This window comes from Pinus tabuliformis, chromosome Q (assembly GCF_031772625.1).
Source record: "Pinus tabuliformis cultivar Carrire ecotype Pingquan chromosome Q, CPIR1, whole genome shotgun sequence".
Taxonomy (NCBI): Eukaryota; Viridiplantae; Streptophyta; class Pinopsida; order Pinales; family Pinaceae; genus Pinus; species Pinus tabuliformis.
Genome location: NC_142296.1, coordinates 1,348,180,409 through 1,348,207,431, shown reverse-complemented (window position 1 = coordinate 1,348,207,431; position 27,023 = coordinate 1,348,180,409). Strand labels below are relative to the sequence as shown.

The 27,023-nt window shown below is 36.6% G+C and overlaps 1 protein-coding gene across 1 annotated transcript in view; it reads right to left on the bottom strand.

Moving 5' to 3' along the window:
- Nucleotides 1–357: 357 nt before the first annotated feature.
- The window catches only part of ATSEC20 (Sec20 family protein), a 159,397-nt gene continuing 132,731 nt past the window's right edge, over nt 358–27,023 (bottom strand). The window contains exons 6-7 of the mRNA XM_089386314.1: nt 1,514–1,628; nt 358–1,215 (exon numbers count right to left, since the gene is read on the bottom strand). Of these exons, the coding sequence (XP_089242440.1) occupies nt 630–1,215; nt 1,514–1,628 (701 nt within the window). The 3' untranslated portion in view covers nt 358–629. The remainder of the gene's footprint in view (nt 1,216–1,513; nt 1,629–27,023) is intronic.

Genomic DNA, 27,023 nt, shown 5'->3' with positions numbered 1-27,023 from the left:
ATCACTTTTTAAAACTAAACCAAAAAACCCAAATAGCACTTTAAGCAAGATTAAGGATTGGTTTGCAACAAAGAATGTGAGGTACTGTGAATTAAGTCTCACCGGTTTGACCTTAAAAGCTGAATCACTAATAAAAAGGATAAGGTTTGTTCTTAATAATAATTAGTAACTTATAAAAAGGAGAAGATTTATTCTTAATAATAATTAGTAACGAGTTGCTTACTGTGTCAATCAGCAACAACAGATGTTGCAGTCACAATGCTCCATAAATGATGCAATCATCAACTGTTCAGAGAAGCTTTATACTGGAACTAAGCCGATCAAAAAATTCAACTCAATCAAACGAACACAAATAGATTGGAATCTAAACAAACCCCTCGACATTAATTATTTTCTAATGGATTTAATGAATTATGTTGTATACACACGATTCTTAAATCCTGAATCTTGTTAAGCTAATATTACAATATTGGACATCGCTGCAATTACATTTATTTTCATGACATCAAAGGCCAATAGAAAGGACAGATTATAATCATACAATACTAAGGACGGCCTTCAAAAACGTGCAGGCATACTAACTTGATTGGATTCATCGAATACACTTACATGATTTCTATTTCTGCAAATTAAAGCTCTTCATGAATTTCGTGTTGTAAATGCTTTGAGAAATAGGATGGAGTATTGGAGGTTAAATACGGCATTGGTTCTTCTTCATCATCTATATCTATCTGCACGTCATTATTTACTGGATTCAACCTGGTTCTCTGATTACTGTTGTCCAAAAATGATGGATCTGATGAAGGACTTCTATCCCCGTCATGAATATCACGTTGTAAATGCTTTGAGAAAGAAGGGGGAGTATTGGAAGTCAAACGTGGAATTGGTTCTTCTTCACCATTTATATCTAGCTGCACATCAGAAGGATTCAACCCAGTTCTCTGTTTACTTTTGTCCAAAACTGTTGGATCTGAGGGAGAACTTCTATCCCCAGAAACTTTTCTTTCAGGTGTTCCAACAGATACACTCATCTCATCATATGCAAGATATTGACTGCTTGCATAATGTGCATTGCCTGAAACAGGATTCGTATTAGGAGCATCTGTTCTCATTGAAGCAGACAATTTACGCTGCAACTTCAAAATCCCAACACGCTTGCTGAATATGTATAAAACTACCGTGCAGAAGAAAATAAATCCAGCTACCAATATTATCCTGTCAATCATGAAAAAATTTGTAAGAAAACGGTTCGGACATTAATCTGACAGAAATATCTGAATCCCCTGTAACCAAGAAAAACATGAGAAGACAGGCAATTCAATCTCATTCCACAATCGGATTCTTGGAATAGCTTGGTTACTGTCAATTCATCAGGAATATTATACAAACTCAAATTGAATAATTTTATCATTATAGCTAAGCACATTGTCACTTGCATTCTAGCAGCAAAAGCACCAAAGATTACAACAAAAGAATGACGAAAAATAGAGTATATGCAAGATAAAGAACATACCTATCCAAAATATCTTGTCGTCGCATCACCTTTAGAAGTTGTCTAGCTCTCGTCAGTAGAGAACGGTGCCCTTTATATTCAGAGTCGGCTTTTTGTAGTGTATCAGTGGACTGACCTGCAGGTGTTCGTTGGAAAAACTTTAATACAGTACAGCTCTTAATGATATGCTTTGTTAACATTTGAACATTACCAGAAAAAATTACAGATCTTAACTGATCGATTAAAAAGTAAATGAAGTGTCAACATTATCAAAAAAATCAAAGAGCTAAAGACATCATCAAGATAGCTAAATGCCTAATCTTTCTAAATCAATCATACAAGTCTGAATGTAGTATACTTAATTCATATTAATTATTATGATGTATGGTGGTGCCTATTAACAGTCTTGTCTCTTAGGTACTACATATATGACATTCTTTCTTGGTTGCCCATCATTCATTGTATCATTCACATTAATATTTATTAATTAGTGTCTTTTGGACAATATGGTGATGTCATCTTTCATATGTCTTTGGCATCCCATGAAATCACAAGGTATATCACCAGTGGTATTAGATATACATGATGAAGAAGAACCAATTCCGTATTTAATCTCCAATACTTTGATCCTATTGAGCTAAATAGGAATATCTCAAGTCAATAGAGATATTCCTATTTAGCTCTTCATTCCTATGAGGAAGTTGCTTTCCATGGGTCTTTCGAAACCAAGGCAATGTTAGTACTTTGAGACCATTCTGATTCTTCAATCAATTGGCATCTCCTTTGTCTAGCTCCCTCAATTAAATTAATCCTTAAAAATTCCAGATCACCTTCTCCTCCCAAAGGGGAAGCTTAATAAGTTACTCAAAAAGGACATTCATTGATAGTTCATAAAGATCACATGGATTTCCCCACACCCATCCATGCACCCTCTTGACCCTGAGATGTCCTTCTAGGTTGAGCACTTGCAATTTCTTGATAGTCTTGTCGTTCAACCAAACTACTTCAAGCAACACTGGTCACATCAACATGGTATTAGAATTTTCCTCGGCTTACTAAGAGTGTGGCCCCATCAATTACAAGTTCACACTGATCACCACAATTCCACAAGAGGAGGTGAGGGGGTTCATACAAGGCACCCACTGGCACAGAACTTAGCTAATGCCCAACAATATTGGGATCAACCAGCTAAGCTAACCCCTAGGACGTCATGATTATTATCCCATTTCCTAAACATAAAATTGTGTGGCCCATTTGATATCATTTGGTAACATAGACTAACTCATGTAATTAGTTGTGCAATGCAACTAAATGGATTTATTATGATTGAAGATGATAAATCTTCAATCATATGGCACTTAGTTAAGGATGGATGATCACATGTCATGATATAATTAAAGCAACAATTGGTCCAATGACCAACAATGGGTTAAAATAAAATGCGCACACATCCAATCTTCAAATCCCACCTTTCCATCTCACTGTGTTTATAAGAATAGAGGACACCTAAGATATAAATTTTGTAGGCCATAGTACCTAAATAAATTGCACATCGTTCCTACAAGCCCACAAGGCATCCAATGATACTCAAAATTGAAAAAAAAAACCTTAAATTTTAGAAGGATAGCTTACATTCATTAAAAGTGTTATTATGTTAGTTATATACCAAACCATTCTAGTTTGTACCTAATGTATGCATTCATGTCCTTTTTCATAATTACCTCGATCTTGGAGTTAGAAGGGTCCTTAAAGGAGGTCCATATGGGAAAAAATACCATTATTTTCATGTTGTATTCATTCAGTACATCAACCTCATTTTATCAATCGATATCATATTTTTTCTTTCTTCTACCATCATTACGTAGTTATTGACCAGTTTTCCATTTTCCTACAATCTATTTTTGTCTAATGGTGATTATTTGCTCTAATTACACGATGTGTTCTTCAACTAATGCCCTAGTCCATGACATTCAAAATAGCGTCTCCCTTGATTTGCTCCAAATTTAAATCACACTATACCAATTACTAACCAAAACCTCTCAAACATGAGAAACTAAAGGAAAAAGATTAAAAAAAAATAATGGGTTGTGAAGGTAGAGGAGCAAAATCTAACAATGCAGATGATAAAAGCACAAAGTTAGACAACCTAAAGTTATTCTACAACTAAGCCACCTGGTTTAAATTCAAATTCGAGTTTGAAAAAAAATGATAGTGAAAATTTCTGTCACAAAATTCAACACACTACAAAATTTAAAAAATAAAAAATATATATCTGCATCGGCCGGAGCACTCTGGCTATGGCCTGTGGGGAGCAAACTTGTCAGGCAAAGGAGTCTAGAACTGGGTTCAATGGACTTGAAGAGGAGTATGCAATTGCCTAGCTGCGGGGAGGAAACTTGTCAAGTAGAGGAAGCTGGAACTGGATTGAGTTGATTCATGAAACAGTATAGAACTATATGGAGGTGTTTCGACGTGACAACCATGCAAAATGGGTGACAATAGGAAAAAGAATCCTTGTTGAATTTTGGAGCCAAATTTAACAAACCCTCAATCTTTTATCAATTTTATTCGCCTTGAAGTCCAAATTTGAGCTTGAGTTCGCAATCCAAATGAGATTTGCTAAATCTGGATTGAACTAATTAGAATTTCCTTCAGATTCAACAAATTTCAAATTTCAAGGAAAAAGTAAGTCAAATGTGGTGACAAGTGCTACAATAGAGAATAAAATTGAAATGCGAGAAATCACAGAAATCATGGCTCAACCAAGGGCAGCTAGAATATGGTTCCAGTATCCACCCGGTTTTGTATTTTCCATTGGCATCCCCACCTATAGTAGCAGTGACTCAATCAATCAGTCTCTATGTAGTATGTATTACATTTTGATTTTGATGACTTAATGAGAAAACTGCAATTTATGGTTTTAATTTCTTCGTATTTGTCAATTTATCAGCATCGATGTAGTAATGGTTGTATATATGATTGAGTTTGTATCATCATCATTTTAAATGTTTTAGTTGCTTATTTGAATATCTGTCTATAATCCATTTTTTGTGTTTAATTCACTCATTTGTTATATTTTTAATTTATATATATATATATATGTCCTCTGTGTTGTGTTCTGGCCCCTGGGGGTCATTGTGCCTCATATCAGATACTAGTGTGTTCGTGTCCTCTATGTCCCATGTCATCGTGTCAGGTGACTTAGCTGACTTTTTTTTCAGATCTGAATTGTTCTGGCATACTTCATGTGAATGTTTCATAGAGGGCGGTGAAGAAGGACAACAAACATTTTGCAGAAATAGCCTTCTAAACCCTTGTTCCTTGAGGGTACAACATGTGATGGCAGCAAAGGACAATGGTTGTTGGAGCATGTATATCAACCTTTGGAAAGGCATATGGTAGTTTAACTTTGTGGAGATAATGATTCATGGCTTGCAATGGCCTGCCGTATTTATATGACGGACAAGATGATTATATCAACCCTATCCAACATTGGATAGACCAAGCACATAGCATAAGACACCAGCCTTGGTGCAAACTTCATATTTCTTCCATCTTCAAAATCTCACCTTAATTTTCAGCCATACATTGATAGAGGTTCTGGCCTATGCTTGCAAGATGCTTGATGTAGCCTAGTTTTGGTTTGTTTCCAAACAAGGACAGATCTCATATTCTTGATGAGATGATCCATTGGTTTCCTTGGCTCTCCAATTTCACTTAGTAGTGCATCTTCTTGTTGTATAGTAGGGTAGGAAGAATAAGATCATGTTCATGAGCAATAGGTTTGATTTATATATCCTCGTTGGCATTTTGAGTTCATGCTTGTATTTGTATCGCAACTTGAGAATGAGTAGTTATATGAACATTCTAAAGTCCTTTGTAATAAACTGGCATTAAAAACATTTGTATCATGTGGCAATAATGTGAAGTTTCAGATCCATCCCATCATGAATAGACAATTCTTTGATTACCTTGGAGCTACAAGAGATTCTAGAGTTCTCTTGCACCCCACTAGGTAGTGCAATCCCCATATGGAAGTAGTAGTTATTACCCCTTGAAAAACCATTGGTCATTTTGCATTTTCTTGGCCTTTCCACTCTCACCAAGCAAAGCAAAAGACCCTTCGAGTTTAGTCACAACTACAAGTTGTCATAGACACTCGGAGGTTTTTCAAATGCAAGACTGAAGGACAGCCTTGTTCCTAGGGAGAAGAAGAGCAGCAACGGAGCCCTAAAAGAGGAACACCCTAAAAATGGGAGGCCAAAGCTTGAAAGATGGCAAGAAGAGAAAAAAACCTATTTTGGAAGGATGCCCAAAGCATGACAATTGGCAAGCAAGGAGGCTGGAGGAAGAACACACTTGCTTGGACTGATGCCATGTGGTGATGGATGCCCTTGTATGGTCAAAAGAGGTTCTTGATGAGGAATGCTCCACTATATGGTTGAAAAGAATGTTATTTTGTTGCCTAAAAGCATAAATCCTCCCTCTAATGCAAGGACATCCCACTCATCGAGGAATTTAAATCAATGTTGCAAACATCGGCATCGGGATAAAATCAACAAGGGTTTGGAAAACCAAAATCTCAATAAAAATCATCAAACATCGACAAAATTAAGATGCTGCCAAAATATCGATAAAAATCAGCAAACAACAGCTAGGCCAAAAAATCACAATTTCGCAATTTTATCACAATACAATCAGGATGTTTGCAACACCGATTTCAATAAAGAAAGAGACCAAATACACTTTAAACACGAATTTGGGCAATGCAACTAAGTTATGGAGAGGTCAGCCCTAGTAGGAGGGGATGCAAATGAAATGCTAATTAATGAATGACTTTAAGTTGTGTTTAATTCAGGCCAAATCTAAAAGTCAAATTAAACATAACTTTGAATTATGTTTATGATATCCATAACCTAGAGTTAATTAATAATTATAATTTTATGTTATGGAGAAGTTGGCCATGACCTAATGGAGAAAAAGGAGTATAAGTTGAATATTAAAGGAGACAAAGGTCATTTTTGTTGAGATGCCATGTGGAGAAAGGAAAAGGTGTGCTAGGGTTGTTGTGATGCATTTTGAGGTGCACCCTAGACTAGAAGCTACAACAAGACTTCTGAAATTGACTTGTTAAACTTAAGGACCCTTAATGAGGTAAACCAAAAATAGGGTTTACTCAAGGTGAAAGCTTATAAATACTAGGAAGTTCATTAAATAAAAGCATGGTTGGAATTGTGGGAGTTCTCCTCCAAGATTAGTCCAAGAGCTTTCAGAAGGATGAAATTAAGAGACAGGTTCTGTGAGGTTTTCCATCTCTATTTTCTTTCCATGGATGATTAAGGGTTTTGCAAGGATTGCCATGTTTTTTTATGTTGAAATAATCCTTAGAGAAAAGCAAGTTCATCACAAAAGAATATATGTTGTAAACCCTCCCTAATCCTTGATGTAGCCATGATTTATTGAAGGACAAATATTCTAGTTAGGGTTGTTCATTCTATTTTGGACGATTATCCTAGCTAAGCAGAGATTAAATGTGGCACTCTACGGTTCTCTTGATCTTGCTATGAAAATAGATTTAAATAATGAAGAATCGTTGGTTGTTCATTCAATAAGAAGATTGTCCTACTTTGTCTACTTCATATTAGGTGTCATATTGTGACTATTCTTTCTTCATCTAATGATTGCACATTGTCTTTTGTTGTAATTCCATGGTTGTAATAGTGCATCTTATATAAGGGTTCTCACTTATTATTTCACAATCGGAAAACCTATTTTGAACTAATTATGGCAAATTGGTGAATGGCTTCATTAAGTTTTCTCCATTATATTTCCAACCCTCTTGCTCTTTGATCTTCACTCCATCACCAAACTAGATAGGCATTGGTCTGGATTGTGCACCATCCCTTTATCTCTAAAGATAATCATAAACATATTTTCTATGGTTTTCCCCTAGTGCCAAAAAGTTGTAGCCTTTGACTAATATATGAAATGGCCTTTTTCGTTGGAAATTGGCAATACAATTTCAACTGAGATTGTTATTTCTTATTATTTAAATGTGTTTTTGATTGCACAAATGGATTCAAAACCTTGAAAAGCCCCTAGGGCACTCAAACTCTATAGATTAAATAACTTATACTTATGATTCTCAAAAGTCTCTATTGAATTTCAAGCAAAATTAACTGGAAAAAATGCCCAGAAAAGGGCCATTCATTTATTAGTTACACTACGCTCTGAAAAAGAACTAGCCTAAAGTGAGAGGAAATGTTTTTCGGGTGACAATGGAAAACCTTCCTTAGTGCCCCTAGGGTTGCACTTCATTCAAGGAATTGAATATCTTTGAGTGCATGTGGGAGAAGTAACAAAGCAAATCCTAAGTTCAAAGATAATTATTTACCAATAACAGGGTATCTAACACACAAGTTATTCCATGTCACCCTCATTTTATGATAAAAAATTCAAGTTCAATCAACACAAAATAAAACTCAAGGTCATTTATCAAGGTCTCTAATGTTATTTACCCTTTCAAAAACCAACATCAAAGTGTCTTGTGTGGTTATAAATAAGATAGTAGAAATGTCTATACAAGACAAAATTATTGCAACTAAAGTGGTGAGAACAATAATAGGTGGCAACTTACAAGTGATAGAGCATCATTGTGATTTGTAAACTTCTAACCACAGCTCTTATGTTTAGGAAATAGACAAACACAAATCACTCCACCTGCCACTCAATCAATCGCCCCATTGATTTTTCTATCAATCATTTAAATGGTTGACTCCAATCCATTTGTAAAACTATGTAACATAATACATTTAATAACATATAAAGTGCATAGCATGAATATTGTTTGGCATCTCTTTCTTGCATTCTATCGTACTTTTGCAAGTATTCCCACTATTGTTTGTGTGCACATATCATTTTATATCAAAGCCTTCAATGAAGTTCATGAAGTTCTGCAAGTTACCCCTTGTCCAAAATTCAATGCTAAACCCTGTGTCTCTGTCAATCTTATCACATCAAGGAAATTTTTTGTGATCCACATTGTCCAGAAGTTATAAAACAAACTCCTAGTATGTCATCTTCCATGTTGTTTGAAGTTCTCCTCAGTACGCAAAATTTTTCATTTCAAAAGGTTTTGAATGGGATTTTATTCTCATAGACACAACTCCACACAATTTGATGATTTTCATGTGGAAAATTTACCAAAACCAATGGAAGAGTTATTAGAAATCATGTAAAGTATCACTACCAGGGTTGGAAATTCAAAACAGACCCACCCGCCAAATTTGACGATTTTCACACCTCTCTCCCCTGTCTTCACAATTTCAACAAAGGAGCTTGACAGTTTTACAATTTTTTTCACTGTATTTGACAGGGAATTTGCCCGTCAAATTCCATCCTTGATCGCTACCCTCGCTACATTTCACCCAATAATTTCCAAAACTCAAAAACGTTTTTTAACACTCGTGATTTTTTGTTTCAATCTCAATCAGCCTATTATGTCTAAAAAATCCAAGGAATATCTACTCAAACTAGCGGATATTGCATTTCACATGGTACCTAAACATAACACCAATCCTTCACAGCGATCTCAAGTTCTCCATATTTTGGCCAAGCAAGAATGGTTGTAGAACAAATTCCTAAAAAATCAACGGGCCAAACAATGATTTCAATCAAAAAAACAATGCCAAGATCTATCTAATAGACGTTACTATCAAACCAGAATGCATAACTCAACATTTGATGTTTTCTATTAATGTGCAATTGAAATTATACAGCCTAGTGACTCTTCAGTTCAATATGCAAGATTATCTTCAAATTCTCTTATTTACAAGGGAAAAAATCATGGAGGATTATATCCAACATTCCCTATCCCCCCCCTACACCCCTTAATCCGAAGGGGTGTTTGTGAGCCCAAGCATCATTCTGAATTTTTTAGAATTTTCTCTTCCAAGCACTTTTGTCATGTCCCTTCCTAAATTAATTTGGAACAACATTAATTATTGCATTTTGGGGGCCAATTTTGGAGGTAGTAGGGCCCATTCGATTTTTATTAGGAGATTAGACTTGGGAAAAGTTATTTTGTTGTGATTAAATTACACATGGGAACCACCCACACTAGGGAAATACTCGCATATGTAATCTGCATGTTTTTATTAATATCGAAGCCTACTGGGCCGCCTGTCTGAGGACAGTTTCTGTAATCCAAAAGAACCTGGAACTGTAACGCGAAGGCGTTTGAAGACCCGTGGAGAGAGGTCGTAGTTGCGCGCGCATGTTCGGTTGAGGAGAAGTAATCTACCACAGATCTGCTGCTTAGAAGTCTTTGAATTTAATCAGAAGTAAGTTTGAATACCAAAGCTTTCTATTGTTGCTTGTTAGTCTCTGTTTATCGTTAGTCTCTGTTTATCGATCACCCCTATTTTGGTATCAGAGCCATACCCCGTTTCCTGGACGCGATACATTCTATAGACAGAGTCTGAAGTTAGCTAGGAAGCCTTCGAAAAGCATTTGTTTTACAAGTGTTGTGTAGATAAAAGTTGCTTCAGTCAATCTCTGAAATAGATTGTAAAGGTTCAACATGGCCAATTTCTTAAGATCCTTTTCAAATATTGACAAACGATCTGTATCTGAAGTAGATAGTAGATCTCTTGAATCTGACAATGTAGAACATGAAAAGGTAGAAGACCCAGAAAGCTGGAACCTGCCCGTGTTAAGTTCTAAAGAAATTTATCCAGTTCCATCGTTGTTCAAACTATCAAAAAGGGCTTTGCTCAAGGAAGTAGAACTAAAAATAAAGATATCAGGTCCATCTGTACAAATTGTCGGTCTCAATTTGTTTTCTGATGATGAAATTAAAAAATTCAGAAAATATGTGGCTGAAAAGAGATTCTTCTATTTACATTTTGGGGGAATTAGAATTGGATTAGCTCCACTATTCCGTCATGGCCTCAACACTCCCTGCATAGCAAAAGTTTTCAACACTGGACATAACAAATATGATCATGCCCAAATTGGAACAATACTTGGAAATCTATCCTCGGGATGTCAATATGGCACTATCTATCCAGATTATGCCATTAGTCTGTCTGATATTCACTTGAAAGATTGTTGGAAAGCTTTGATTGGAGTACAAGGTCTAGAAATGGTTCAAGACAGTGAATATTTATCTGTGATAGTCCAAACCTCTTTCCAGCTAACAAATACAGTACATCCTAAATTAAGACAGCCAGTTTTAAAAGATTGTGTTGCTGTAGGAATAAGCAATGCACAAGTAGAAGGGGTTCATTATGATAAAGAAGCTTTGCCTAATGACTGGTATATCCAATATAAATCTCTGGCATCAGCAGACAGTTCTAATAGTTCTATTAAAAGAATGTCTGTATCAGATGGTTGTGTTAGAATTCTTCCAAACAGACCAAAAATACCACGACCCATAGTCATGCCAGAAAAACATGTGTTACCAGCAATCCAAGAAAATGAACAACCTCCTGTTAGTGGAAGAAAATCTTTTTATCGTCATATTCCTTTACCAGATGAAGCTAGTTCTTCCACCAGTATCTCGCTGTCTACAAACCAGTTGTACATACCAGAAGAAAAACCTTTCTTTGTTGTAAATAAAATGTTTCGAACATATGTTAGTTTAACTCCACCCATTGAGGAATTCCAGTTTGCAAATCGCAGATTTGTAAAAGGAGGAAAATGGCCGCCTAAAACAAAATTCAGTACTTCTTCGTCCAATACTAGACAGCCAGCAACAAGAGCTGACTGCGCTCCATTACTAGAACAAAATTCACAGAATCCAAATGATATGGACCAAATATACTAGATAGGAAACTATCTAACCACTTGGTGTTCTCACGCTGACGATGTTCTAGATGACTTAGGTAAACACGCTGATCTGATAAATGCTAATCTGAAATTGCTTTATGATGAGCAACAATCAGAAAAGCTAGAAAAGGAAGAAAGAAGAAGAAGGAGACAGAAGAAGAAGGCCAAAGAAATTCCTAAGTTTCACATAGATATGAGTGCACCTAATTATTGGGATCAAGAAGAAGAAGAAGAATCAAAAGAAGCAGTAACTGCAACGAGTGCAGAAGAATCCACTTCTAAGAACACTAGAAAGTTAACCAGTGAAAGAGAAACATATAAAACAGATAAACCTTTTGTTTCAAAAAAAGAAGTGATGACCCTGGAACAAGCTGCCTCTAAATTTCCTTCTTTTATCTTGCCTTCCATAAATAATCAGAATAAGGCTCATATCCTGAAAGAAGTCAATAAGTATCCACGTGTTGAAGAAGATCTGTATGCTGCCAACACTAGTGGCTATATCTTAGATTTGGATAATTCTTCAAACCCTGGAGAATCAATCCGGATTTGGATAGGTGCTCTTTATCAAATGCAGGTCACAACAAAATTAGATAATGTATCCATTATGGTCCTAGCAGAAAAACGCATGACTGGTATAGTCTATGATTGGTGGATGGGACCATCAGAGGAAGAGAGAAGAGTCGTCATGGAAGCCGGACTGTCTACATTAGAATTATTGCTAAAAACACAGTTCGTGCCAGAACCAGTTGATGAGAAAAAGCAATTGATAACAGATCTTAGTCGAATGGAATTAAAAGATTTGAAATATTTTGATCAATTCAGTAGAGATTTCATGGCTAAGGTTTTTAAAGCTAATCTCTCAAATGATGTGGCTCAAAAAATTTCTTTTTTGTCAAAGCTACCAGGCAATCTAGGAGACCTCATTATGAAAGATCTAGATGTACAGAACAAAAGACTAGATCAAGTTGTTATGAAACCAGCTCAAGAAAAGATAGAAAAGATAGATCAACGCCTTAGAATTCAGCCTCTTCGAGGGGGCAACCTCCTTTACATTACATAAATGAACAATTCTTGGATGATACAAATGACAAAACCACCTTTCTATATATAGGAGTCTAAGGAGTCACAATATAATCCAGCCAACCTAACAATAATAATATAAAGCCACAAAAATAACAATAGAGGGATTCTATGGGGCACAGAAATAACAATATGGGGGTAATAGGGGCACAACAATATAAATAAGGGGTATAACTACAATAGTAATGGGGTAATCACTAGTATTATAGGGACCCAACATGCCCCTCTCCTTCAAAAAAGTGTTGTCCTCAACGCTTGAGTAGTTCTGGATACTTCTGCATAAAATTCTCATCCTCCCATGTGGAATCTTCAGCGGATAAGTTCTTCCACTTGATAAGATACTCTGAAATTGATCGATTTCGTAGCTGTCGAGTTCTTGTTTCTGTGACTGCTTCCGGTTCCAATATAATTTTTCCTTCCTCGTCAAGTTCTGGCAATATTGTTTGAATTGGGAGCTTGTCACCTATAACCTTCTTTAAACATGAAACATGGAAAACTGGGTGCAATCGAGAAGCTGCAGGAAGCTCCAATTTGTATGCCATAGTACCAATCTTTTGCAACACCTTGTACGGACCATAATACTTTGGTGATAATTTATTATCCTTCTTAGCTTGCTTTAGGGACATTTGCTTATATGGTTGTAGCCGTAGGAATACCCAATCACCTACATCAAAACTTCTTTCACTGCGATGTTGATCTGCCTGTTGTTTCATTCTATTTTGTGCCAACACGAGGTTATCCTTTAAGAGTTGGAGGACTTGTTGTTGATGTTCGATGTGATGTTCCACTGCCTGAACCTTAGAATTTTCTCTTAAATATGATGTGATGGATGGTGGTTGATACCCATAAAGTGCCATAAATGGGGTCATTTTTGTTGCTGTATGGAAGGAAGTGTTATACCACCATTCAGCCAGAGGCAACCATTTGACCCATTGTGTCTGTTTATCAGATACAAAGCAACGAAGATATCCTTCCAAACATTTGTTTACTATCTCAGTTTGCCCATCAGATTGAGGATGATAAGATGAGCTATGAGCTAACTGAGTACCAAGACAAGAAAATAATTCTGTCCAAAAATTTCCAGTGAAAATGGGATCTCTGTCACTTACAATAATCTTTGGGTTTCCATGTAGCTTTTGAATTGTTTCCATAAATGCAGTAGAAACTGTACTGGCTTTAAATGGATGTGATAATGCACAAAAGTGTGCATACTTGGTAAGTCTGTCAACTACCACCATGATGACACTCTTTCCCTCAGACTTGGGTAAACCTGTGATAAAATCCATTGAAACCTCCTCCCAACGTTGGCTTGGAATGGATAAAGGTTGTAATAGACCCGGTGTCTTAATTGTTTCAACTTTATTTTGCTGGCAAACCAAACATTCCGCCACAAACTTTTGAATATCTGATTTAAGGCCATCCCAAAAAAATTCCTTCTTAACCCTGTGGTAAGTTTTTAAAAATCCTGAGTGCCCTCCTAAGGGAGAAGTGTGCAATTCCATAAGAATCTTTTGTTTTAGCTGGGAATTCTTACAGAGGTATAAGCGATCTTTGTACCATAACGAATCATTTTGCCAGCTAAATGTATCAGAAGTACTGGAATCTTGTTGTAGCTTTCGAATAAGTGCCCACACTTCTTCGTCATTCTTCCATTCCTCCCTTGCTTCGTTTATCCAATCTGGTTGGATAATAGAAATGGCACACAACAATGCTTCCACATCCTCATCCTTTCTTGAGAGTGCATCTGCCACCACATTTTGCTTCCCTTTTTTGTAGATGATTTCAAAGTCATAACCCAACATCTTTGTGACCCACTTTTGTTGCTCTTCAGAGGATAATCTTTGTTCTAAAAAGTATTTAAGGCTATCATGATCCGTTTTTACCTTGAAGTGTCTTCCCATTAGGTAGGGTCGCCATTTCTTAAGTGCATGGAGTATTGCCAACATTTCCTTCTCATAAATAGCTTTGCTTAAAAACTTTCCCTTGATTGGACGACTTTCAAAAGCAATGGGTCTTTCATCTTGCATTAGAACAGCACCAATTCCATTTCCTGAAGCATCACATTCCACAATAAAGGTTTTTGTGAAGTCTGGTGTAGCTAAGACCGGTGCTTGGCACATTGCCTCTTTAAGATGTTCAAAGGCCTTTGTTGCTTCCGGAGTCCATGAAAATGAATCTTTCTTCAATAATGTTGTTAGAGGTGCTGCTATTCTCCCATAATTCTTAACAAACTTGCGATAATACCCTGTCAACCCAAGAAATCCTCGCAGATGCTTTATGGATGTGGGGATTTTCCATTCCTTAATGGCTTTAATTTTGCTAGGGTCTACCTTAACTCCTTCATGAGATACAATATGACCCAAATATTCCACCTCCTGGACTCCAAAGAAACATTTGGATCTTTTTGCATATAATTGTTTCTCCTCCAATAGTTGTAGCACCCTGTCAACATGTTCAACATGATCCTTCCAAGACTTGCTGTAGATTAGTATATCATCAAAAAATACTAACACAAATTTTCTAAGGAATGGTTTGAAAATTGAATTCATCAAACCTTGAAATGTTGAAGGTGCATTGGTAAGGCCAAAAGGCATGACCAAAAATTCATAATGACCCTCATGAGTTCTAAATGCCGTTTTTGGAATGTCTTCAATCTTCATTCTGATTTGATGATATCCCGAACGAAGATCCAACTTGGTGAAGTAAATTGATCCATGCAATTCATCCAGTAATTCATCAATAACAGGAATGGGGAACTTATCTTTAATAGTGAGCTTGTTGAGCTCCCTATAATCTGGACACATGCGCCATGATCCATCCTTCTTGTGCACCAATACTACTGGAGCTGAGAAAGAACTTTGACTCGGTTGAATTATACCAGCCTCTAGCATTTCTGCAACCATACGTTCAATTTCACTTTTTTGGACATAGGGATATCTGTACGGCCTGATGTTTGGAGGAACACTTCCTGGAATCAGATGAATAGCATGATCATGATCACGCATAGGTGGGAGACCCTTGGGAGTCTCAAATACCTTGGAATGATTGTCCAAGACTTTTTGGAGATCTGGAGAAATAGATGATTCCAATGTGGAAACATCTAGCGAACATAATTGTGCAATTACACCTCTTTGCTCCTTTTTTAGAAGCTTTGTCATACCATTAGAGCTGATTATCTTTCCTGGTTTCCCTGCAATACCCCTTAATTCAACTTCCTTTCCTTCCGTAGAAAATTTGATGAAAAGTTCTTGAAAATTAAAAGCTATTGTACCCAAGGATTGTAGCCATTGGACTCCTAGTACAACATCAGCACCTCCCATTGGAATGGAAAGCATTGGGCTAGTCAATACATATTCTCCCATGGATAGCTTGATATTATGGCACTTTCCAGAGCAATTTATTGTTCCTCCATTTGCAATCATCACTTGACACTCTGGTGCTGGATATAGGAAGCAATTCAATTCTTTTGCTACCCTACAATGAATAAAATTGTGGGTGCTTCCTGAATCAATCAACACTATTACCTTTTTCTTCTTGATTTGTCCTTCTATCTTGATGGTTTGAGGAGTGGTAATTCCCGCCAATGCATTACAAGATATGGTCGGATTTATTTGTTCTTCATCTAGGCTTTTTTCCTGGAGTATATCTTCTTCTTTTGACCTTTCTTGCTCCTTTTCTTCTTCCTCTTCACAATCTATGTAGAATAATTTCTTCTCAGCACACTTATGACCTTTAGTGTATTTGCTATCACAACTGTAACAAAGCCCTTTTGCTCTTTTTTCTTCCAATTGTTGTGGTGTCAACCTTATAGGTTGTGGAAGACTAGGGGCAACAACACTTCCGTCTTTATAGTTGTGAGTGGTATGCTTCCTGGTTGCCATAATTTTGCTTTCCATTTTTCTTGCTAACCTGAATGCCTTCTCTAATGAATCAGGTTCCCAAAGGCGAACATCATGTTGGATATTATCCTTTAAAGACCCTATGAACACATCAATCCTATGCTCCTCTGGAATATCTTTTACCCTTATGTTCAATTTTTGGAACTCCTCAATGTGCTCCATTACTGAACCCTTTTGTTTGAGACTTATCAATTGGCTAAAAAAAGTGTTGCTTTTTGTATCTTCATAATGTGCTATCAATTCTTCCGTAAAAATTGCCCAAGTGATAAATTGTTTACGAGAGCAAAGCCATTGATACCATACAAACTGATTTGGTTCCAAATATACAGTTGCCATACGTACCTTTTGTGTGTTTTGCACATTATTGAGATCGAAGAATTGCTCCATCTGTAATATCCATGTGGCGGGATCCTTGCCATCAAACTTCCTCATATCGATTTTTGGAATATGGTGATTCTTCGATCCAACATTAGCGTCTATGGAATCATGATTAACATTTCTTTTGTTCTCATCATGAGTTTCCTTTACTACCTTTTCACCATTAGTGACCCTTTCTTGTAGCAACTTCTTCAATTCTTCCATATCTGTCTTCAAATCTATCTTCAAATCTGCCATGTCTCTCTTCAAATCTATCTTCGAATCCTCCATCTTAGCTTCCATGCCCTTTATCTTAGATTCCACGCCACTTATCTTAGCTTCTGTTAGCTTTTGTGAGCGTGACATTTGTTGCACTTGTTCTTGTAATTTTGATATATCATGTAGCATTTCTTCTTCTTCTTCATGAGTCATGCTAGAGCTTTCAGGTTCCTTACTAGGTGTTTGCATTTTCTTTCCTCGGGGCATCAGTTACCGATAATAATGCTTTACTATGCCCTTTGAATTCCGTTAAACCAAGCTTACACAAAAATTTAAAAAAAAACTACACACCTTTTTTCACTTTATAGAAGCCCGATATTGAATCTGATGTATCTCTGTAATTTCGGATCATCCAGTTCTGAAATTGCTACCTGTAGTAGCCTTCTGCGTCCTCTTTCCAATGCCACAAGTCTGAGCCAAATTGGATTCTCCAAGGAAGAGTTATGTGAAATCTCCCACAGTGACTTGCTTTTAGACTAGTTCAGTAGAGCGAACTTGTACGACATGCCCCGAGTCACTGTTTCAACCTTTGAATCTAAAACACACACACAAGAAACTACAGTCCGTCCTCTTTCTGTACCTTTTTAAGAAATTTCAATCCGATCCTCAGAGAGAGAGTTATGACGATTTTCCCCAGGTCACCTGTTTTGAATGTAATTTAAGAGTCTGCAAAAAGGCCAACTTCCTCAGATCATATCTCCGAAAATATCGCGCGAAAAGCTCTGAAATTCGGACCCAAGGTTCAGCGCCAATTCTTCTCAAATGGGTTTTTTTTGTGATTTCTGAAACGTCACAGAAAAAAAAGTTATAGCGAAAATTCCACGATGACCTGTTTGGAGCAGCGAAACCCTAGAATCCAAAGCTCTGATACCAAATGTTATGAAACCAGCTCAAGAAAAGATAGAAAAGATAAATCAACGCCTTAGAATTCAGCCTCTTCGAGGGGGCAACCTCCTTTCCATTACATAAATGAACAATTCTTAGATGATACAAATGACAAAACCTCCTTTCTATGTATAGGAGTCTAAGGAGTCACAATATAATCCAGCCGACCTAACAATAATAATATAAATCCACAAAAAGAACAATAAAGGGATTCTATGGGGCACAGAAATAACAATATGGGGGTAATAGGGGCACAACAATATAAATAAGGGGTATAACTACAATAGTAATGGGGTAATCACTAGTATTATAGGGACCCAACACAAGTTTATTGGGTAGACCTTCTTTTCAGAATCACAGAGAAAGTCAAATACTTACGCTGGCAAAAGAAGGTGCATGACATCCCACCCAGTTTCGATGTCTGCAAAATAATGCTACCGTGGACACCATTCAAAAAGAAGAAGAAAACAAAGAGGTATGGTAGGTTTAAACCCAAGAGAGTCTCAAATCCAAGAAAGTCGTTCCACAAGTATAAATTTTTGAAGAAAAGATCAAGACCAAGAAACAATAATTGTTGTTTCATTTGTAAAAAGGAAGGACATTTCGCACAAAAGTGCCCGCAAAATTCATCAAGTAAACTTAAAGCTTGTATAGATATAGAAGAGTTTCAAGATGATTGGTCCATAGTAGAATCAGAAGATGATATTTCAGATGTATATATTTTGACTGAAATATCAGATGCAGAAGAGGAAGAAGAATGTGTTCAAAAGATGAATTTCTGTTTATCCTGTTCAGATGATGATTTTTCAGAAGAACTCCATTACAGTGAAGAAGAAGAAAGTGACATTGAAGTCACTAGCGAAACAACAGATGTTTCAGAGGATGAATCAGAAAGTTCACGGTTAGAGCAGTCAGAAAACAAAGGTAAGCAAACTATGTTACCTTTTCCAGAAGTAAATGCTTTTTGTCCATTTCAGAAAAGAACCACAACCTCTACCAGTCTTCCAAAACCAGAGATTACTAAGACAGAAGAACATACTTTGTTAAAAAAGATAGTCAAGACTAATAGCCTTATTTATATCCCGGTTCAAGTTCAAGTAAAAAATGAATGGATATCTGTTGATGCGTTCATAGATACCGGTGGATCAAATAATTTGGCTAGACCATCTTTGTTTAAATCTCTGTGGAAACCATTGCAAAATATACTGGTTTCTGAAACAATAGGAGGATCTGTGAGTTTAACTCATTATGTAGATAATATTCCATTAAAAGTTGGGGGGAGTATAGTTAAGATCTCTGCAATACAACATTTTGATCCCTCAGCTAGTTTAATGTTGGGAATGCCATTTTTAAATTTTGTGCTTCCAGTAACAATCAGCCAAGACAAGCTGATTATAAACCTGAAAAAGAAAGCTATTGCTGTACCTAGACTGTTTATTGCAAATTCAGAAGCAAGACATGAAAATAGCCAGAAAAGGGTAGGAGCCAGAAAGCCATTAAAAGATTCTGACGACTGGCAGGAAGTTCTGCAGATTTATGAATCAAGAGCAGAATCTAAAGAAAAACAAATGGCATGCATAGATCCCAATTGGTCTACAGAACAAAATGATATCCACAAAAGACTTCTAAAAAGCTGCTCGGAAAATCCACAACAGTTTTGGGAAGCAAAAAGTCCAATGCAAGAAATTGTAACCTTGCATGATAATGGAGTCAAAGGGAAACTGATTCCCTGCACTCCCTCAGATGAGCAAGAAATAAAGAGACAAATAAAAGAATTGTTACAAATGCAGCTCATCAAGCCAAGTGAGTCTCATTACTCTTGTTCAGCGTTTTTGGTAAGAAATCATTCTGAGATAGTTAGGGGTAAACCTAGAATGGTAATAAATTACAAACCCTTTAATACAATCACTCAGAGTTTTAATTATCCACTGCCAAGGCTAGAAACCATAATGCAGAAAATACAGCACAGCAAGGTATTCAGCAAATTTGATATGAAGTTTGGGTATTATCAAATTCAAATACAGAAAGAAGACAGGCATAAAACTGCTTTTATTTGTCCTGTCGGGTTTTACCAATGGAAAGTTGTTCCATTTGGTTTAAAAAACACCCCTGCATTCTTCCAAAGAAGAATGGATTTCATTTTTGCCAAGTATGATTTTGTTGTTACATATATTGATGACATTCTCATTCATAGTCTAGATGTAAAAACCCATTTAGAGCATTTAGAGATTTTTCTAAAAGAAGTTCAACAACATGGCATAGTTTTATCAGAAAGAAAAATGACTTTGTTTCAAGACAATATAGATTTTCTGGGAATTAATGTAGTCAATGGTGCAATTCAAATGCAACCACACGTATTGACCAAATTGACACAGTTTCCAGATGAATTGAAAGATACAAAAACAATTCAAAGATTCTTAGGAGTCCTGAATTACATTCACAAGTACATCCCAAGATTGACAGGGAAAATAGCTCCAATCAAGAAACATCTCAAAGAGGGATGGTCACCAGAAGCAACAGTAGCAATTAAACAGTTGAAAGCAGAATGTCAGCAATTGCCAAAGCTCCAACCACCAGGTGACGGTTTTCTTATTCTCCAAACTGATGCTTCTTTAAATTTTTGGGCAGCCGTTCTTTTTGAACGAAGGGAGAAAGGTGAAGAAAGACTTTGTGCCTATGCATCAGGTGAATTCACACCCAGCCAAAAGAATTATTTTATAGCAGAAAAAGAGACACTGGCTATATTCAATGGGATACAAAGGTTTGAGTTATACCTTACTCCCGTGAAATTTTTAATACGAACAGACTCCAAGAATTTTAAATACTTCTTATCTGCCAAAATATCAAGACAGATTGCAAAAGGAAGAATTCTTGCATGGCAGATTTGGTTCCAACAGTTTGATTTTGAAGTTGAGTGGATCCCAGGTAATTCAAATTATTTGACAGATTCATTAACCAGGGATATGAATAAAGCATTCATTACTTGTCCAGGTTCGTGTTTTACCATTCCAGGTAAAGGTCCACAAGACGACAGTTTTTATACATTTGTTGACAGATTCAGGCTACTTGAAGGACATGCAAGCCATCTTGCAGAGGAAATCAAAAAAGTTGTGGGAATGAGACTGAGAAGAAACACTTGGATCCGAAAATGCCAAGCATGGCAATCCAAGAATGTAGGTATGTCTTTAGGCCTAGATGCTGAACTGGTAAAGGTATATCCTTTGCCTAACATGAAGATAAAATTATTTTTCAGAAGTCTCTCAGATCTATGGTCTAGCGAATATACTGAACAAATGGTATGGACCCTCAAGGTTTTAAATTTTTATCAACTTATTAGAGGGATTGATTTTGCTCTCAGCATTTTCACAGGAGCAAAAATTTTAGATCTTGAAGAAATTCCTATAAAGCCTAAATTAGGAAAGTATATTCTATCTTTAAAAATCCCAGATATTTTTGAGGAATTGGAAGCATCTTTTCTGCAAAGGATTGACGAAAATTATGCAGCAAACGACACTTTTCCTCAATATGAAATTTTTGAAGGATTTGCTGACTGGGAGATAAAAGATGGTTTCTGCAGGAAAAAGCCAACCACTAGGATATCTCAGTGCATTCAAAGGACGCTGCAATATCTCAGAACTTTCTCATCCCCTTGGGATTATCACAGTCTCAGGTTAAGAGAAAGTATTGACCCTAATCCTTTTGCACAAGTTTTTAGTCATGAGAGGATCGGAGAAATCGAAACCAACAATAATGAAGAGATGATTAAGCAGCATGCTGGATGGTTCAGTGAGTTTGGAAATCTTAAGTTGATAGAAAAAAATACAGATTCTACAAAAGATGGATGATTTACAAGGAGAACCCAAGGCATTAAGATTTATGATTAATCAAAAGGCTTTGGTAACTATCAGTGTTATTTCACCTAATTGGAATAACAATGTAATCCATATTATTAGCCTGATGATTTCAAATAGAATCTGTACATCAATGATTTTCGAATTAGGCTGGCAACACAAAGATTTTATGAGTAATAATTGCAGAGAATGGGTTCAACATGCAATCGAGAGTTCCACTAATATGTTTCAAATTTTTAAATGGGAACTCTTAAACGACATCGAATTGGCAGTACAGAGGTCACCCACAGTCAGAAATGTCTTTAAAGATTCTTTTCTAGATATCGAGATCAGCCCTTTATCTTTCCTGAACAAGTGGGAAAAACAAGCGGCTATGTATACACCTCAACAACAGGGTCTCCACCGAATAAAGACAAATACGGAAAAGGGAGAATCATCAAGAACATCATCAAGAAGGACAATAATTTTAGATGAAGACGCCAAAAGAAAAGGAAAAGCAACAAAATCTACTTTACAGGACGCGCTGACAGATGCCCAAGACCCAGCAGATATCGACGAAGAGTACTCTAAGCTGATGGAACGTCACCACCAAAAGATGCTCGATGCGTTCAGGCCAGCACATGATTCTTCTGATGAATTTGATCCTGATAATGACTATGATTCAGATAGGAGTCCTATAGGACCATGCTAGGATATGGTAGAATCTTTTGTACCAGAAAAGTTGAGTAGACACCATCAGCGAAAATATGCCGAAAGGACCCTCAATTATTTCTGTTTTATCATTGTAGTTTAGAACAGTAGAGTTAGAAAGTATATAAAAGAGAAGATCGGCAGAAGTTCAAGATCATCGCTTGACAGAGTACTCTGAGATCTAGTATTGTAATAAGCCTTATGTAATCTGCTTGCTTTTATTAATATCGAAGCCTATTGGGCCGCCTGTCTGAGGACAGTTTCTGTAATCCAAAAGAACCTGGAATTGTAAGGCGAAGGCGTTTGAAGACCCGTGGAGAGAGGTCGTAGTTGCGCGCGCATGTTCGGTAAGCAGCAGATCTGTAGTAGATTACTTCTCCTCAACCGAACATGCGCGCGCAACTACGACCTCTCTCCACGGGTCTTCAAACGCCTTCGCCTTACAATTCCAAGTTCTTTTGGATTACAGAAACTGTCCTCAGACAGGCGGCCCAGTAGGCTTCGATATTAATAAAAACAAGCAGAATACATAAGGCTTATTACAATACTAGATCTCAGAGTTCTCTGTCAAGCGATGATCTTGAACTTCTGCCGATCTTCTCTTTTATATACTTTCTAACTCTACTGTTCTAAACTACAATGATAAAACAAAAATAATTGAGGGTCCTTTCGGCATATTTTCGCCGATGGTGTCTACTCAACTTTTCTGGTACAAAAGATTCTACCATATCCTACCATGGTCCTATAGGACTCCTATCTGAATCATAGTCATTATCAGGATCAAATTCATCAGAAGAATCATGTGCTGGCCTGAACGCATCGAGCATCTTTTGGTGGTGACGTTCCATCAGCTTAGAGTACTCTTCGTCGATATCTGTTGGGTCCTGGGCATCTGTCAGCTCGTCCTGTAAAGTAGATTCTGTTAGATTCTGTTGCTTTTCCTTTTCTTTTGGCGTCTTCATCTAAAATTATTGTCCTTCTTGATGATGTTCTTGATGATTCTCCCTTTTCTGTATTTGTCTTTATTCGGTGGAGACCCTGTTGTTGAGGTGTATACATAGCCGTTTGTTTTTCCCACTTGTTCAGGAAAGATAAAGGGTTGATCTCGATATCTAGAAAAGAATCTTTAAAGACATTTCTGACTGTGGGTGACCTCTGTACTGCCAATTCGATGCCGTTTAAGAGTTCCCATTTAAAAATTTGAAACATATTAGTGGAACTCTCGATTGCATGTTGAACCCATTCTCTGCAATTATTACTCATAAAATCTTGGTGTTACCAGCCTAATTCAAAAATCATTGATGTACAGAGTCTATTTGAAATCATCAGGCTAATAACATGGATTACATTGTTATTCCAATTAGGTGAAATAACATTCATAGTTACCAAAGCCTTTTGATTAATCATAAATCTTAATGCCTTGGGTTCTCCTTGTAAATCATCCATCTGTTGTAGAATCTGTATTTTTTCTGTCAACTTAAGATTTCCAAACTCATTGAACCATCTAGCATGCTGCTTAATCATCTCTTCATATTGTTGGTTTCGATTTCTCCGATCCTCTCATGACTAAAAACTTGTGCAAAAGGATTAGGGTCAATACTTTCTCTTAACCTAAGACTGTGATAATCCCAAGGGGATGAGAAAGTTCTGAGATATTGCAGCGTCCTTTGAATGCACTGAGATATCCTAGTGGTTGGCTTTTTCCTGCAGAAACCATCTTTTATCTCCTAGTCAGCAAATCCTTCAAAAATTTCATATTGAGGAAAAGTGTCGTTTGCTGCATAATTTTCGTCAATCCTTTGCAGAAAAGATGCTTCCAATTCCTCAAAAATATCTGGGATTTTTAAGGATAGAATATACTTTCCTAATTCAGGCTTTATAGGAATTTCTTCAAGATCTAAAATTTTTGCTCCTGTGAAAATGCTGAGAGCAAAATCAATCCCTCCAATAAGTTGATAAAAATTTAAAACCTTGAGGATCCATACCATTTGTTTAGTGTATTCGCTAGACCATAGATCTGAGAGACTTCTGAAAAATAATTTTATCTTCATGTTAGGCAAACGATATACCTTTACCAGTTCAGCATCTAGGCCTAGAGACATACCTACATTCTTGGATTGCCATGCTTGGCATCTTCGGATCCAAGTGTTTCTTCTCAGTCTCATTCCCACAACTTTTTTGAATTCCCCTGCAAGATGGCTTGCATGTCCTTCAAGTAGCCTGAATCTGTCAACAAATGTATAAAAATTGTCGTACCTGGAATGCTAAAACACGAACCTGGACAAGTAATGAATGCTTTATTCATATCCCTGGTTAATGAATCTGTCAAATAATTTGAATTACCTGGGATCCACTCAACTTCAAAATCAAATTGTTGGAACCAAATCTGCCATGCAAGAATTCTTCCTTTTGCAATCTGTCTTGATATTTTGGCAAATAAGAAGTATTTAAAATTCTTGGAGTCTGTTCGTATTAAAAATTTCACGGGAGCAAGATATAACTCAAACCTTTGTATCCCATTGAATATAGCCAGTGTCTCTTTTTCTGCTATAAAATAATTCTTTTGGCTGGGTGTGAATTCACCTGATGCATAGGCACAAAGTCTTTCTTCACCTTTCTCCCTTCGTTCAAAAAGAACGGCTGCCCAAAAATTTAAAGAAGCATCAGTTTGGAGAATAAGCAAACCGTCACCTGGTGGTTGGAGCTTTGGCAATTGCTGACATTCTGCTTTCAATTGTTTAACTGTTGTTGTTGCTTCTGGTGACCATCCCTCTTTGAGATGTTTCCTGATTGGAGTTGTTTTCTCTGTCAATCTTGGGATGTACTTGTGAATGTAATTCAGGACTCCTAAGAATCTTTGAATTGTTTTTGTATCTTTCAATTCATCTGGAAACTGTGTCAATTTGGTCAATACGTGTGGTTGCATTTGAATTGCACCATTGACTACATTAATTCCCAGAAAATCTATATTGTCTTGAAACAAAGTCATTTTTCTTTCTGATAAAACTATGCCATGCTGCTGAACTTCTTTTAGAAAAATCTCTAAATGCTCTAAATGGGTTTTTACATCTGGACTATGAATGAGAATGTCATCAATATATGTAACAATAAAATCATACTTGGCAAAAATGAAATCCATTCTTCTTTGGAAGAATGCAGGGGCGTTTTTTAAACCAAATGGAACAACTTTCCATTGGTAAAACCCGGCAGGACAAATAAAAGCAGTTTTATGCCTGTCTTCTTTCTGTATTTGAATTTGATAATATCCAGACTTCATATCAAATTTGCTGAATACCTTGTTGTGTTGTATTTTCTGCATTATGGTTTCTGGCCTTGGCAGTGGATAATTAAAACTCTGAGTGATTGCATTAAGGGGTTTGTAATTTATTACCATTCTAGGTTTACCCCTAACTATCTCAGAATGATTTCTTACCAAAAACGCTGAACAAGAGTAATGAGACTCACTTGGCTCGATGAGCTGCATTTGTAACAATTCTTTAATTTGTCTCTTTATTTCTTGCTCGTCTGAGGGAGTGCAGGGAATCAGTTTCCCTTTGACTCCATTATCATGCAAGGTTACAATTTCTTGCATTGGACTTTCTGCTTCCCAAAACTGTTGTGGATTTTCCGAGCAGCTTTTTAGAAGTCTTTTGTGGATATCATTTTGTCCTGTAGACCAATTGGGATCTATGCATGCCGTTTGTTTTGCTCTAGATTCTGCTCTTGATTCATAAATCTGCAGAACTTCCTGCCAGTCGTCAGAATCTTTTACTGGCTTTCTGGCTCCTACCCTTTTCTGGCTATTTTCATGTCTTGCTTCTGAATTTGCAACAGTCTAGGTACAGCGATAGCTTTCTTTTTCAGGTTTATAATCAGCTTGTCTTGGCTGATTGTTACTGGAAGCACAGAATTTAAAAATGGCATTCCCAACATTAAACTAGCAGAGGGATCAAAATGTTGTATTGCAGAGATCTTAACTATACTCCCCCCAACTTTTAATGGAATATTATCTACATAATGAGTTAAACTCACAGATCCTCCTATTGTTTCAGAAACCAGTATATTTTGCAATGGTTTCCACAGAGATTTAAACAAAGATGGTCTAGCCAAATTATTTGATCCACTGGTATCTATGAACGCATCAACAGATATCCATTCATTTTTACTTGAACTTGAACCGGGATATAAATAAGGCTATTAGTCTTGACTATCCTTTTTAACAAAGTATGTTCTTTTGTCTTAGTACTCTCTAGTTTTGGAAGACTGGTAGAGGTTGTGGTTCTTTTCTGAAATGGACAAAAAACATTTACTTCTGGAAAAGGTAACATAGTTTGCTTACCTTTGTTTTCTGACTGCTCTGACCGTGAACTTTCTGATTCATCCTCTGAAACATCTGTTGTTTCGCTAGTGACTTCAATGTCACTTTCTTCTTCTTCACTGTAATGGAGTTCTTCTGAAAAATCATCATCTGAACAGGATAAACAGAAATTCATCTTCTGAACACATTCTTCTTCTTCTTCTGCATCTGATATTTCAGTTAAAATATATACATCTGAAATATCATCTTCTGATTTACTATGGACCAATCATCTATTAACTCTTCTATATCTATACAAGCTTTAAGTTTACTTGATGAATTTTGTAGGCACTTTTGTGCGA